Source organism: Rhodotorula toruloides, assembly GCF_000320785.1.
Source record: "Rhodotorula toruloides NP11 unplaced genomic scaffold Scaffold15, whole genome shotgun sequence".
NCBI lineage: Eukaryota > Fungi > Basidiomycota > Microbotryomycetes > Sporidiobolales > Sporidiobolaceae > Rhodotorula > Rhodotorula toruloides.
In genome coordinates, this window is record NW_015622975.1 from 146852 (window position 1) to 160374 (window position 13523).

At 62.1% G+C, this 13523-nt stretch overlaps 6 protein-coding genes across 6 annotated transcripts; 2 read left to right on the forward strand and 4 right to left on the reverse strand.

The window, feature by feature from the left end:
• Positions 1-301: 301 nt before the first annotated feature.
• On the reverse strand, positions 302-2037 carry RHTO_01802 (uncharacterized protein; the record flags this gene model as incomplete). The annotated part of the gene is made up of 6 exons (XM_016415481.1): positions 302-463; positions 526-840; positions 906-1218; positions 1281-1308; positions 1413-1460; positions 1581-2037. The coding sequence occupies 6 exons, from the start codon at positions 2035-2037 to the stop codon at positions 302-304; spliced, it is 1323 nt and encodes a 440-aa protein (XP_016272455.1).
• Positions 2038-2449: 412 nt separating this feature from the next.
• Positions 2450-4451, forward strand: RHTO_01803 (tyrosine decarboxylase; the record flags this gene model as incomplete). Its single annotated transcript, XM_016415482.1, has 6 exons — positions 2450-2504; positions 2558-2719; positions 2774-2922; positions 3001-3431; positions 3513-3923; positions 3986-4451. The coding sequence occupies 6 exons, from the start codon at positions 2450-2452 to the stop codon at positions 4449-4451; spliced, it is 1674 nt and encodes a 557-aa protein (XP_016272456.1).
• Positions 4452-4658: 207 nt separating this feature from the next.
• On the reverse strand, positions 4659-5306 carry RHTO_01804 (uncharacterized protein; the record flags this gene model as incomplete). Its single annotated transcript, XM_016415483.1, has 3 exons — positions 4659-4766; positions 4843-5159; positions 5222-5306. The coding sequence occupies 3 exons, from the start codon at positions 5304-5306 to the stop codon at positions 4659-4661; spliced, it is 510 nt and encodes a 169-aa protein (XP_016272457.1).
• Positions 5307-5724: 418 nt separating this feature from the next.
• Positions 5725-7754, forward strand: RHTO_01805 (60S ribosomal protein l3; the record flags this gene model as incomplete). The annotated part of the gene is made up of 3 exons (XM_016415484.1): positions 5725-5863; positions 6303-7162; positions 7224-7754. 3 exons carry the CDS (start codon positions 5725-5727, stop codon positions 7752-7754), a joined length of 1530 nt encoding a protein of 509 aa, XP_016272458.1.
• A 160-nt stretch (positions 7755-7914) lies between these two features.
• RHTO_01806 (uncharacterized protein) lies at positions 7915-10551 on the reverse strand (the record flags this gene model as incomplete). Its single annotated transcript, XM_016415485.1, has 10 exons — positions 7915-9147; positions 9219-9311; positions 9374-9430; positions 9486-9553; positions 9615-9967; positions 10027-10047; positions 10108-10177; positions 10241-10282; positions 10349-10414; positions 10503-10551. The coding sequence occupies 10 exons, from the start codon at positions 10549-10551 to the stop codon at positions 7915-7917; spliced, it is 2052 nt and encodes a 683-aa protein (XP_016272459.1).
• A 270-nt stretch (positions 10552-10821) lies between these two features.
• Positions 10822-13226, reverse strand: RHTO_01807 (rRNA binding protein; the record flags this gene model as incomplete). The annotated part of the gene is made up of 6 exons (XM_016415486.1): positions 10822-11600; positions 11664-12279; positions 12338-12430; positions 12510-12830; positions 12935-13081; positions 13185-13226. The coding sequence occupies 6 exons, from the start codon at positions 13224-13226 to the stop codon at positions 10822-10824; spliced, it is 1998 nt and encodes a 665-aa protein (XP_016272460.1).
• Between the last annotated feature and the right edge of the window lie 297 nt (positions 13227-13523).

Here is a 13523-nt window from a genome sequence, read left to right on the forward strand (position 1 = left end):
CAACTCGCTATTGCTCTTCCTGGCCTCTTCCTCGTTATGCGTTCTGTCCCCAGTCTTGAAGTCGTGCCGTCCTTCCCTCGTTTCTCCTCTTTCTAGTCGAAAACTCCCACGTAACTTCTCTCCTCTCCTCCGTGCACTCCCTATCGTCTGAAAGGTACTGGCATCTAATATCACTTCTCGTTCTTCAAAGAAAACTGCACTGAGAAACTGCTCCAAGCGAACGGGAAAGACTATGCACAACCTCCTCTCTCCCTCCTCCCCCTCACACTCTGCTCATCTCACTCACTCTCCAAACGAGGGATCAAAGCTCCACCTCTCCCCTAACTCTTACCCTCCTCCTTTCCGTCACCCCCTCCTTATCCTTCTTCATCTGCCCACGCGCGTCGAGTTCGAGAACGGCGGTCGTGGTGGCGAGGATCTCGTTCGTGAGGGGGTCTTGGAGGACCATCGTGATCGGGCGAGTCTGCACCACCTCATCCGTCAGCTCGGGAAGGACGGAAGGAAGAGGGAGAGAAGGAGACGCACCACCTTGACCCTCCTCAACTCCTCACAAACCCATCCCAACCCAGCCGCCACACTCGCATTCCTAACTCCCATCCAAACGCCCACTCCAAGCGCCGTCACTCCACTGACCGGCAAAACGTCCCACAGCAAAACCGTTCCTGGAATCGCAGTCGCGGTGAAGACGAGTGCGGCGAGACGGGAGGGAGAGAGCGATGGGAGGGAGGAGAGGAGAGGGAGGAGCGGGAGAGTGAGGAGGAGAGAGTGGAGGAGGTGGTAAGGGAGTGAAGAGGGGTGGTGTGAGTAGGTTCGGAGGGTCGGGACGGTCCATGTTGGGTGCTGCGGGCGCAAGCTCTCTCTCGTCAGTGAGTGTGGTGAGGGAGGGGTGAGGAGGGTGAACGCACCGAGAGGATCTCGCCCGTCGTCAACTGGTCGCTGAGGAGATAACTCGGGACCTTCCCCTCCCTCGTCCCGCTCTCAACCCACGCATGTCCCCCAACCCTCTCAAGCACGAAACTCGCCACTCCCGCACCAAAAGTCGCAATCGCGATTCCGAGGAAGACGTTGATCCACAATTCGGGGTTTTGGCGCAGGCGGGTTAGAGCGGAGAGGACGGGTCGGGCGGAGGGGGTGGGAGGGGAGAAGTAGGGGAGGAGGGAGAAGGCGGCGGCGAAGGAGATCAGGTCGATCAGGAGGAGGACAAAGACGGTTTGCGCGCTGAGAGTGTTTGCGAAGGTCAGCTCGCGTGTGAAGATGGAGGAGGCAGGGAGGGGACGCACGAGAGCAGGAAGTAGTGGTGCTCGAAGGCTGCGCGTGAGAGTGCTTGTCAGTCAGAAGGAGCTGGAGTGGGGAGAGGAGAGAGCCGGGCGAAGGAGATCGTCCGTCCCTCCTCGTCGAGCCGCTCGACTCACTGTAAAGCGAGATGCGCGAAACGAGGGCAAAGAGGACGCCGAAGAAGGCTGCAACAGACCGAGGAGCATCAGTTTCGTGTCTCAGCGGCAGTCGTGAACGGTGAAACAGCAGCGCCAGCACTTTGGCGCAGGGACAGCTGTCGCGGCCCACTCGCCGGCTCGACTCACCTCCGTCAGTCTTGACGAGTCCCCTGACCCTCCTCCAAGCCCACTGGCCCAGCGCAATCTCCGCCGCGCGCGTCCCGACAATCCAAGCCCACCTGACGCCCTCCCTCTCCACCGGTGCGAGTTCCTCCAAAAGATACCCTCCAAAGACGGGGCGGGTGAAGCAGAGGGATCGGACGACGGTAGCGACGACGAGTGCGAGAGCGTGGAACGAGACTTGACGGCGGTACGAGCCGAGTTGGCCAAAGACGGTCTCGAACCAGGAGGAGGGGATCGAGTGCGACGAGAGGATGGGGGCTTGTTGCGCGACTGCTTGTTCGGCTGTCACTGCGCCCGTGCTCGAAGAAGAGGCGGCGGGCTCAGGGGTGGCAGAGACGCTGCGTTCGCCTACGAGCGGGGCGAGGTCGGGACCGAGAGACTGGGCGAGCAGAGCGGCCGTTGCGGGAGTCTTGTGTGCCATGGCGAGGCAATTCACGTGCACGTGGCTGGCGGATAGTGCTCGACTGGCTGGCAAGAGAGAGAGAGTGAGAGAGAGGAGGCGAGAGCACGGAGCTCTGATGTCACTGGGTGGGCTGGATACAAAGTTGATTACAGCTTGATTGTAATGTTGAGTGAATACAAAGGTGAATACAACTCGATCGTAATCAACTTTGTAATCAGGTTCATCACTGTCTCACACGGCCCGATCACCTTCGGACTTCGCACCCGGCGGCCAACTCGACTTCGTTCGCTCAGCTCCTCACAGCGTCCCAAAAACACGCTGTCGTACACGCTGACTCACTCAGCTCACGGCAAGCCACCCTCCTTGGCCCCGCTGGTCCCGCTGTCCTGCTCCGCTTCCGCACTCGCTCGCTCGCTGGACTGAACAACGAATGGACCCGCTCGCTCCCTCTCTCGCTGGCATCGAATCCGAACGAATCTCATACGGTGCGTCCTCTCACACTCCCCACTCCCTTCGCTAACCCTTCCTCGCGCGTCAGACCGCCCAACCCACCGCACCCAACTCGCCCGCGTCCACGAACACCTCTCCCAGCGCATCGACGACCTCGCTTCTCTCCCTGCGCATGCGACAAAGGACGCGATCGAGCGAGGGTTGCGGAAGAGCGAGAGGGAGTTACCCACCCAAGGAAGGGGGTTGGAAGGTCCGTCCCCCCTCTCCCTCCTTCCAAGTCTCGCTCGCTGACGAGTGGGAACAGCCACGACGACGCATCTCCTGGAGGACATCGTACCGGGCCTCATGCCCGGCCAAGCAGGCCCACGCTGCTTCGGCTTGGTGATCGGAGGCGTGACGCCCGCTGCGCAGATTGCGGACCAGCTTGTGGGGGCATACGATCCCTGTGTGCAGGTGCATTGGCCCGTAGGTCCCCTTTCTCTCACTAGCACGGGACGAGAAAGGTACTGATCGGTCGGTACGGCGCGACAGGAATCCACCCTCTCCGTCGCGATTGAAGCCCGCACAATCTCCTACCTCCTCCAACTCCTCTCCCTCCCCTCCTCCCACTTCACCCAAAACACCCTCACAACCGGTGCAACAGCCTCCAACGTCCTCGGCCTCGCTCTCGGTCGAGACTTCTCCATCGCCTCGATCAAAGCCGCGCAAGGTCATTCGGGATGGAGTGTGAGTGAGGATGGGATGGGCGGTGTGGAGGTCGATGTGTTTGTTGTTGATGCGCATGCGAGCGTGAGGAAAGCTGCGGCCCTTGTGGGGCTCGGGAGGAAGAGTGTGGTTGAGTGTGGGAGGGAGGGCGAGTTGGGGTTGTTTGATTCGGAGATGCTCGAGGAGAGGTTGAGGAGGAATTGGGAGGAGGGGAGGGGGAGTATTGTCAGTGTTTCGTTTGGGGAGGTCAATACCGGGTGCGCCTCTCCCTTCTCCTCCTCCCTCTCTCCACTCTCCATGACCTTCCTCACTGACTCCCTCGCTTCCCCCACGTGCAGCTACATCTCCCCTCAAACCCCTCAACTCCGTACACTCTGCGACATGTACCATTCCTGGCTGCACCTCGACGCGGCCTTCTCCGCCTTCGCTACCCTCTCCCCGCTCTTCGCACACTACAAACCCCACCTCGCACTCGGAGACAGCATTACCAGCGACGCACACAAGTGGTTGAACGTCCCTTATGACTGTGGGCTGTTCTTCTCGAAGAGGAGGAGAGTGAGGGCGGGAGAGGAGGGAGGGGAGGTTGGGTTGTGGGAGGTTACGGGGCCGGGGAAGGCGGGTGGACCGGCGTATCTCGCCCAGACGGCGAGTAAGAAGCAGGGCGAGGACGAGGTAGACTACCCGCTGATCGAGGAATCGAAGGCCCTTCCCTCGCCGCTCTTCATGGGTATCGAAAACTCGCGGCGATTGTACGTTCCCTTCCATTACCCCTCTTTCTCCAGGCTGACGAGACCGGGTGGGTGGATGACAGCCGCGCTCTCCCGCTCTACGCATCCCTCCTCTCCCTCGGCTCAAGCGGCTACACCTCCCTAATCCACCGCAACATCCTCTTCGCCCACCGTCTCTCATCCTTCCTCTCCTCCCATCCCTCATACATACTCCTCACTCCCCCCTCCGCACCCCTCACTCCCTCCTCAGTCGCAGAAGAGCCCTGGGCATACAGGACCTCCAACATCCTCCTCTTCGCTCTCTCGCTCCTTCCCTCGCATACACCCGCACGATTCCTCTCCCACCCGGACCCTAACGCTCTTCTTCTGAGCGAGTTGAATGAGAGCGGGAGGGCGTTCTGGACTGGGACGGTTTGGAGAGGACAGAGGGGGGTTAGGTGTGCGGTGAGCAACTGGATGACTGGGTGGGATTGGGAGGATGGGAAGGAGGGGGAGGGGAGGGAGTGGGAGGAGGTGAAGGAGGTGCTGGAGGGGGTTGTAAGAATGTGACGTTTTAGACGAGGAGGGAGGAGGTGGAGTTTAATCCTAGACGGGCTCCAGCAGCAGAGTAGAATGGCTTTGATTAGAACCTCTTCTGTCCAGCAATACTTACGAACCGGCAGTCGAGCCAGCGTCGGAAGGATTCGGAAGCTTCAGGCGTTACAGGTTTAGCGAAGATACACAGGGTCCAGCGTGAATGTCCATCGACGAGGGTGACTATTGCGTCCAGCTCGCTACTGTGCCTACTGCGCAGCCGAGTGAGGATCCCGAGAGGGCAAGGAGCGGGAAGGCGGCTCGTCGAAGGAGGAGGGTTGGGAGGATGAGCTGCGAGTCGATTTGCTCGGAATCAGCATTCCTTCGCGCTTAGCAGCAAGCAACTGAAGGGAACGGCGAGACTCACAGCCCCAAGCACGCCTCCAATAACCGCCCAATCCTCCGCCTTCCGCACGCCCCTATCCCTCTTAACCTCGCTCGCCAACGCTCCCTCCCCCTTCTCGTTCGGACGGGTATACATCCTCCCTGCTCCGATCGCAAGTCCCGCCAAGGGTCCGAGGAGGAAGGAGTGCAGGACGTGACGCCGTAAGAGGGGGGTGAGGCGAGAAGGGGATTTGGTGGTTGCTGCTACGGTGGAAGCGGGGGAGACGGGCGGAGAGGAGCGACGCCGGAGAGAAGAGAGGGTCAGGTAGGCTGGTGAGATGATGGATGCGATTTGGATGCCTGCGGAACGAGGATGGTGCTCAGTAGGTGGGGTCGGCCTTGGAGGGGAACGGAGAACGCACCCTGAGCGGCTGAGTGGGTCAGGACGGTTTGCTGTGCGGGTGGAACAATTGCATCGAGGTCGCTAGGCTTGTGTGTACTCGCCATTGTGCGTTCGTGCAGCGTGGAGTCGAGCGAACCCTTGCAGGCGAGGAGGGGAGCGTCAGGTTGTGGAAGAGCGGCGGGCGGCGCGGGAAGCAGGTAGCGGGGCCTTGAAAGGTTCTAGTAAGCGGTACAACTGCTCGCCGACGCCTCGAGCGGTGCGAGTGAGCGGTGCGAGGTTGAGGGTTTGGCGAAGACGAGCGAGGAGAAAGAGGACACCTTGTTGCGCCGTTCGAGCGGGAGTTGGACGGGCTGGACTGGACGAGTCGAGCTAAGCGAGCGTGTACAGAGTGCGAGCCCGTCTGCCTGAGCAAGCGATGGCGAGGTGTCGCTCGCCAACCCCTCCTCCCTCTCGAAGCTCGCTCGCCTCGAACAGCGCTCGGCTCGCTCCAGCTCGAGCAGGACCACGGCTGGACACGCACGGATGCAGCGGCAACTCTCGAGCATGTCGCTCGTCGCGCGCAGCGCCCCGCGACCCGCGTCTGCGCGCACCCACGCCGACACCGCCCGCAGAAATTGTGCCCGCCAGCCTCAGCACACCGCGCGACAGCTTGCATCGAACGGTGAGCTCGAGGATCGCTCGATCTGCGCTGCACGGGACTTTGCACGGCGGCGCGCGGGGGAGAAGAGGCGTCGTTGCGCCGGATCGCTCGCTCGAGAGATGGGACGGACGAGGGGACGAACAGCGGGAGACAGGCGGTGGACGGAGCTTGCAGAACTCGCGGGGGCTGTTTGAGAGTACTGTGGACCGGTCACGGCTGTCGCAGGGCTTTCGCAGGGGCTCGTTCACTTCGTTCGGCAGGGACTGGACGGCCGGGAGGAGGCGGTCGTGTGAACGGTTCAAACTGGCCGCTTGGGCTGGTTTAACGGAGGGACGGCTTACTGAGGTGCTGGAGGGCGTGCTCGAGTGGGCGGAGCGGCTTGCGGACTATCGGCTGCTGAATGCACCTCGCACTGCACCTCCAGAACCGAGACTGATTACCGGTTCTTCGCTTCGCGCAGCCCGCCCTCTCTCGACCTCCTCCACCTCCCGCGCACGACCAGTCATCTCCCCTCGACCGCCCATCCCCGCCGAAGTGCGAAAGTCCCGCTCTCTCCCTTCCTCGACCATCGCGGACCCCGACGGCGCCGACACCGAGTCGCCCGTCGACACGGAAGCGATCGAAGCGCACGCCAACAACATCAAGTCGGTGCAGACGCACACGTTCGAGCTTCCGCCCTTGACGCAGGGCCAGCTCTCCCTCCTCTACGCCTACACGACCCCTCCGCCCGAATCTGCCCTGACGGCCTTCGCGAACCGAATCGCCATTCCCGATCCCAAGACGGGCGAACCCCTCTCGCTCGCTTCCGACCTCGCAATCGTCGAACAAGCCTTGATCCACGAGTCGTTCTGGGACGGCGTGCGGGCACTCCAAGACGTCCTCCCTCTCACATCGGCCAACAATCCCACTCGGCGGTACACCAACTACCACGACATCCGTCTCTCCGACTCGCCCACGACGAGCGAAGTCTTCGCGCACAACGGCTCGCTCGCAGCACTGGGCAACTCGCTCCTCGGCACCTTCGCGACCGAACTCGTCCTCGAGTCCTTCCCCAACCTCCCTACCCGCGCAGCGAAAGCAGCCGTGACGCTCTACGTCGGTCCGAAGAGCTTGGCAGCTGTTGCGGGACACCTGTGGGGCGTTGGGCCGAGTAGGCTCGAGAAGGCGCTGGTGGGACACGAACCGCCGCCCCGGCCGTCGAAGAAGGATCTGGCGTATGGACATCTTGTGGAGGGCCGCGGAGGGGCGAAGAAGGTGGGACCTGAAACGGGCGCGAAGGAGACGGCGGCGGGTCCGGGTCTGATCAGGTGGAACAGGAAGGTGGGCATCGAGCGGTTTGCTCTGTTCTTGAGCGCTTTGACTGACGCGCTCGTCCGCGCAGCCCACCACGCCCATGAAGGACGCGGTTCTGTTCGAGGACGCCATGGCGTCTGTCGCCCGCGCCGTCGTCGGCGCAATCTACCAAAAGCACGGCTTTGTCGCCGCGCGCGCGTTCGCCCACGCGCACTTCCTCGCGCGTCTCGCTCCTCCCCCTTCGACCACCCTCGCCTCGCCCTCCGCCGCAACCGACCTCACCCCTCTCCTCAAGTTCACTCAGCCGACAAAGGTCCTCGCCGCCTCCCTGGCGCAGTACAACCTCCCTCCTCTCCGCCATGCACTCCTGAAAGAGACCGGACGACTCTCGGCGCACCCGATCTTCGTCTCGGGCGTGTTTAGCGGAGACGTCAAGCTTGGAGAAGGGTTCGGGAGCAGTATCCGGATGAGCGAGTTCAGGGCGAGCGAGGACGCGTTGAGGAGGGTGTACCTTGGTGGTGGGAGGCAGAAGGGCGGGTTGCCGAGTGACGGAGCGCTGTTCGAGGGATGGACGAACGCGGATGGCTGGACCGAGGTCGACATCGAGTCGCGGTCGTGATCTCCTCCTCCCAATCTCGCACCGCTCTCTTGACATTGTACCACGACGGACAGTTCACGTCATCTCCTCTCAATCTGGGTAGACTCAGCCTTCATATCGCATCGCAGCAAGTCTCATTCTACCAAGCCCTCGCTTCCATCGTCTTTCTCAGCGCCCGCGACTAGTCCGATTCGCCGCTGAACTCGCTCCACCGCCCGCTTCCGCTGCTCCTCGTCCGAGAGTGTTGCCGCGAGCGTTCGTCGAGCCACTTTGCGAGACTGTGCGGCGGCGCAGGCGGACTCGGGTGATGCGCATGGTCGCCCGCGGCGTGTCCGTGTCGCTTCGGGTCGTAGGGCGAGTCGAAGTTGTCGAGAGCCCTGGACACTTCGGAGGGCAGCTCCTCATGCCGCTCCTTGATATGGTCACGGCGCTTCGACTCCCTCTTGCGGCGGAGTTCCCGAAGCCTGATGTCGCGGCGCTGGGCTGCTTGCCGATACGCGCGGTCCTCCTCGACGAGCTGTTCGCGACGGTATGGGGGCATCTTTGCGCGACGTTGTTCGGCGGCCTCGAGGTCCTGCTCCGGAAGGTGGTGGTGGGCGTGAGCGTGTTCGGGATCCTCGTCCTTCGAGCCATAGACGATGTCGTGGATGTCGCGCTCAATAGCCCGCTCGTCCTGGATGAGCTCCTCCAAGTTCTCCTCGACATGGGCGACCAGCTTGCGGCCACGCTGGAGCGTCCTGGACGCATCCTCCTCCATCTCGAGGCTGTGCTCCTTGGCCTCGTCGAGCTCCTTGTAGAGCTTCAGCAAGACGAGCTGGTTTTCGCGCATGAGTCGCCAATCGTTGACTTCGCCCGACCGCTTGATGCGCGCCTCGAATTCGGCCTCGGACTCGCTTGGGAATCGTTGTTTGACGTGGAGGTGCTGAGCCGGTGCGAGAGCAGTGTGTGTCATCGTGCGGACGTTGTCGTAGCGGGTGTAGCGGGCGTCCTTTTCCTGCAGCCGCTGGACGACGACGTGAGGCTGCTCGTCGCCGTGCTGCGCCTCGCCTTGACTGTCGTGCTCCTCGCCAAGACTGCTGTGACGCTCATGGTGGCAGTTATCGTCGCTCGAGTGTCCCGACGACGAGGTCGAATGTCGCCGAGGTCGGGACGTCTTCTTCGCCTGCTTCGAAGACTTGGTCGTCTTGCTCCGTCTCGGCGTCGAACCCGACATAAGCCCTGCCTGCGCCTCGTCGTCGGACCCGTTCGGCAAGCCTTTCCGCCGCCTCCGCAAGTTCTCGTCGAGGTGCTCCTGCCGGTTCTTCCAGTCGTACTCGTCGTGGTACCGCTCGCCGGCCCAGAGGACGGACGGGTCGTACTCGGGCGCTTTGTGCGGTCGACCGAGTTTGGCGAGATGTGACTTGTAGCCGAGGCGCTGCGAGAGCAAGCGTCAAGGCGGGTCAGCAGGCGTGCGTTGGTACAAGAAGCGATACTTGGGCAACCCACAATGCCGTCCAGAATGATGCAGCTGATAGAGGTCAGGGTGTAGGGAAGCTGGGCGAGCAAAGGCTCCTTCTGGTGGTTGACGAGGACGATGGACTGGAAAAGCAAGGCGTCAGCTCGAAAGCAGCAGATCCGGCGAGGAAAGGGCGAAAGCTTACCACAGCATTGAGACCGTGGGTCAGGACGCCGATAGAAATCGAGGCGGTGGTGATGTTCTGCGAAAGGTCGCTCAGCTGCGCGGCGCGGGATGGTCAGACGGGTCGAACGCACCTCCTGCTCGAGACGGCGCCTGGAGTCATTGAGACAGTATACCCTAGGACCGATCCAGAAAAGCATGCCTGCGGCGCTACAGCTCGTCAGCTTGTGTTGAATTAGCAGGTCATTCGCAGAGCGACTCACCAACCCATCCCATCAGGTAGCCCGCCATTTCCCGTCCGTATTGCGGTCCAGGAGTCGGCAAGTGAGAAGGGTGCACGACGGCCGTGTCGCGATTGAGATAGTCGACGGCGAACCACACGACTGTCGTAACGGCCAGAACAACGAGGGTCCCGATCGTGTTCTTCACGAGCGTTTTGCTCTTGGCGGGCGGACCGGCGTCGTCCTCCTTCGTCCCGGGAGGCTTCTCGTGGTGAGTATTGTAGCCGTGCATGCGCGGGATGAGCGACAAGGGTGACGGCAGAGGTTTGCGGCCGCGAGGTTTGAGGCAGAATCCGAGCGACCCGTCCGCCCATGAGAGGAGGAAGAGAGCGAGACTGCGGCGAGCAAGCGCGGTGAGCCGTTTGCTGTGTCGCAGTATGAAATTCAGACGCACACTTCGCTGGAGAAGACGAGTCTGGCGAGAGAAGGGGGTGTCAGTACCGCGAAGAGAGCGAGATTCGAGAGTGAGACGTACGAGTACAGGATAATCTGCGTGATTAGCGCGGTGTGCGAGATGATGAGGCCGAGCAGCTGGAGTACGTCGCCTGCGAGCTTGAAACGCATCTCAGCTTCACTCGCTGAACAGCGGCGAAATGATTGGCTCGCACCGGTAAGCCAGGCTCCGAAGAAGACGTATCGACCCATCTGACCTGTTGCTCGGATTTGACTCAGCTCGAAGACGACGAAGGACCAAGAGGCGAGGCGAGCGAACGCACGATCTTCTGGCGGGTGTCGCCACAGGTCGAGCAGCTCGGGAGCGAAGAGCCAGACTGACGTTCCCACTGCATAGTTCGGAAAAGCGTCAGCGAAGAGACCGAACGGAATGGGAGAAGGCTGAGGCGAGGCGTGAGCAGGAAGAGGAGGACGCACTCGCCCAGTACCCCGTGAGGCCGGACGCCAGCTCGAGCGTGTCCAGCATGTCAGCGAGTTGTCACGGCCGTCCTTCAGAATCGAGCAGCAGGCGGAGCGCAGGAAGGAACAGTGAACAAACGACGAGTGGCTCCTCCTCTCCGCGGAATGTCCGACGCTGGCGTTATCTCGCTGTCGCGTGACGGCAGCCAACGCTCCTGTTGAGCACGCAAGCCGAGGCAGAAAAGCTGAGGCGGGGGCCGAAGCGAAGTCGCGGACGGCCTGCTGAGGAAAAATGGCAGCGTAACGTTGCGAAGGTGCGAAGAGTGGAACGACCCGGCTACCGTCCCCTTCCACGCCCTCGTCCAGCTCCACCCCGTCCTCCTCGTCCACCGCCGCGCCCTCCACGCCCAGACGATGCGCGACCCTTGTCCTTCTCCTCGGGGTGGTTGTCCTCGTACCGCGCTCCTCCCTCCTTCTTCTGCCCACGATTCCGCTTCTTCTCCTGCTCCTCCTGCCTCTTGCGCTCCTTCTTTGTCGGTCCACGCTGCAGCGAGATGCCGCGAGCGGGAAGAGCCTGGCGGACCTGGTCCTTGTCGATCCGCTTGAACTGCTTCGTCGAGAACGAGGCGGGACCGACACGGGCCTTCTTCTTCGGCGGCTGGCGGGGAAGGAGCTCGTTGACGAGGTGTGCTTGAGAGACGGGAATGGGGGTCGTGTCGGAGTCGTCGTCTTCCTCGTCCCACGACGCCTCCTCGTCGCTGAAGTCGTCAGCGTCCGAGTCGGGCGCCATCTGCACGTCGTCGCCGTCTTCGCCCTCCTCCTCGTCGTCATCCTCATCCTCATCCGAGTCGTCATCGAGCAACTCGTCGTCATCCTCCCCTCCCTGCAACCCATGCTCGCGCGCATACACCTCCTCGGCCTCCTCGTCATCAATCTCCGGCTCCTGCTCTGCGTCTTCCTCGTCCTCGTCGCCCTCTGCACGCGCCTTGCCCTTCCCTTGCGCAGCCTTCTTCGCAGCAACATTCGCCTCTTGCTGCGCCCGTCGCTCGGCAGCGAGTTTGCGCCGTGCGGCGTGGACTTTGGCGAGTTCGGCGGCTTCGCGGTTCGACTTGTGGACTGTGAGAACGAGCTGCATCAGTACGAGTGCCGGGACAACCGGAGCGAAAGCGCCGAACGCACCCATCTCGTGGAAGAGAACCTCTCCCTCCCCGACTCCCTCCTCGATCTTGACCAATCCCAACTCCATCCTCGGTCCCAACTCAACAAGCCTGACCGCACGTTTCTCGCCTCTGACGCCCTTTCCCCTGTTGCCGCGTCCAACATAGTCGCTCGCAAGCCTGACCTTGCCCTTCTTCTCGTCCTGCTCCGAGTCGCTTCCGCCGCTCATTCCCCCTCCACCGCCGTGAGACGATTCAGCATCCGACATGTCGCTCATCTCAGAGTCAGAAGTGACGAATCCCATCTGTTCCTGGCGGAGGATGTAGTCCGAGATGTCCTCTGCCCGGCTGAGATCCAACACGCCCTTGGCCTTGGTCTTGCTAGGCTTGGGACGAGGTGCAATAACCCGATCCGCATCGTCGTCCGTCGCCTCGCTCTCGGACGTCGCGCCCCCGCTCAGAGGCCGCTTGCGGGAGAGAGGAACAACCTTATTGTTCGTCGAGCCGGCGATGATCTTCCGGATAGGCTTCGAGACGCCGACGGGCCGGACTTGGATCATGTAGTGCCGGAAGTCGATCGTGTGGGTGGTCGAGTTGTAGGAGAGGAGGACGACTCGGCGGGCGGAAGAGAGGGCCATCTGCGAGAGCGCTCATGTCAGCGGCGAGGATACGAGCGTGAGAATGACATTTACGCACAGTCTGGACGTGGATGGGAGGGAAGAGGTTCTGGAAGACGGTCGTCATGAGCTTGAGCTGCTTGTCCTCACCGCCAAAGCCGGAGAGGATGAGCTATGCGCGGCGAGAGGAAAGGGATGATCAGTCACAGCACAAGTCGAGAACTTCAGCCTGAAGCAAGCCTCGCACGCACCAAGGGAGCCTCGGCAAACTCGCGTCCAACACTCCTGGGCCTCCTCGCCATCCGCAACACATCGCTCGCCAAGCTGTACCGCAACACCTTGAAGTTGAGCGTCGGACCCCTCGGCAACCTGATCAACCGCAAGTTGACCGTCGTCGTTCCCTCGATCAACGAACGCTCTGCCCGTTCTGCCGCCGTCTCTTTCGTCTCGGAGGTCGAGGGTGCGGGGAGAGGAGCGTCCGTCGCGGGAGGCTGGGAGAAGACCATCAAGTGGGTAACGCCGAGGGGCCCGGACATGGAGACGAAGTCGCGCAGTCGGTTGGATTTCCGTTCCTGCGAGAGACGAGGAGAGTCAGCGATATCCGGACTGCTTCAATGACAGCACCGTCGCCTCCGCACGGATCGACAGATGCATTCGACAGAGCCGACCGACTCACCCTGAGCCTGGTAGCCGTGTTGGGCTCGAGAACCCTCCTGACATCCTTCGTGAGCTGCCCGACACTTCCGCCCACAGCGCCGCTCTTGACGACGAACGACTTGGGGACCTTTGGCGCATTCGGGTCGGTCGCGGCAGGCGCCTTGACCTGCGAGACGGGGCGCAGGCGAGCGAGGTCAGCGATGTCGAAGGAGGCTGTGTGAGCTGAGGAGCGGTGGACGGGACGAGGCAGCGGGAAGGGCTGAGCGTACGTGCGTGCGCGTCTTCTTGCGTTTCTGACCCTTGCGAGGCATTCCTGAGCGAGTCCTGGAGCGGTGCGAGGGGGTAACGAGGCAACAGATGAAGTGAGGCGAGCCCAAGCTTGGGATTACAACTTTGTAATCAGCTCATTACAACTCGCTCATTACAACTCGCTCTCCCCCTCTCACGCTCCGTCTGCCACGCTGGACTGAGCGAACTGGCTGGGATGTGCTCACAGACTGCCTCGAGATGACTGGAATCGCTCAACAGGCGCCGCGAGGTCGACACCCGATCCTCGCATCCTCATCACCTCAAGCCGCTTCCGCCTCTCCTGCTTAGTCGCAACCGCT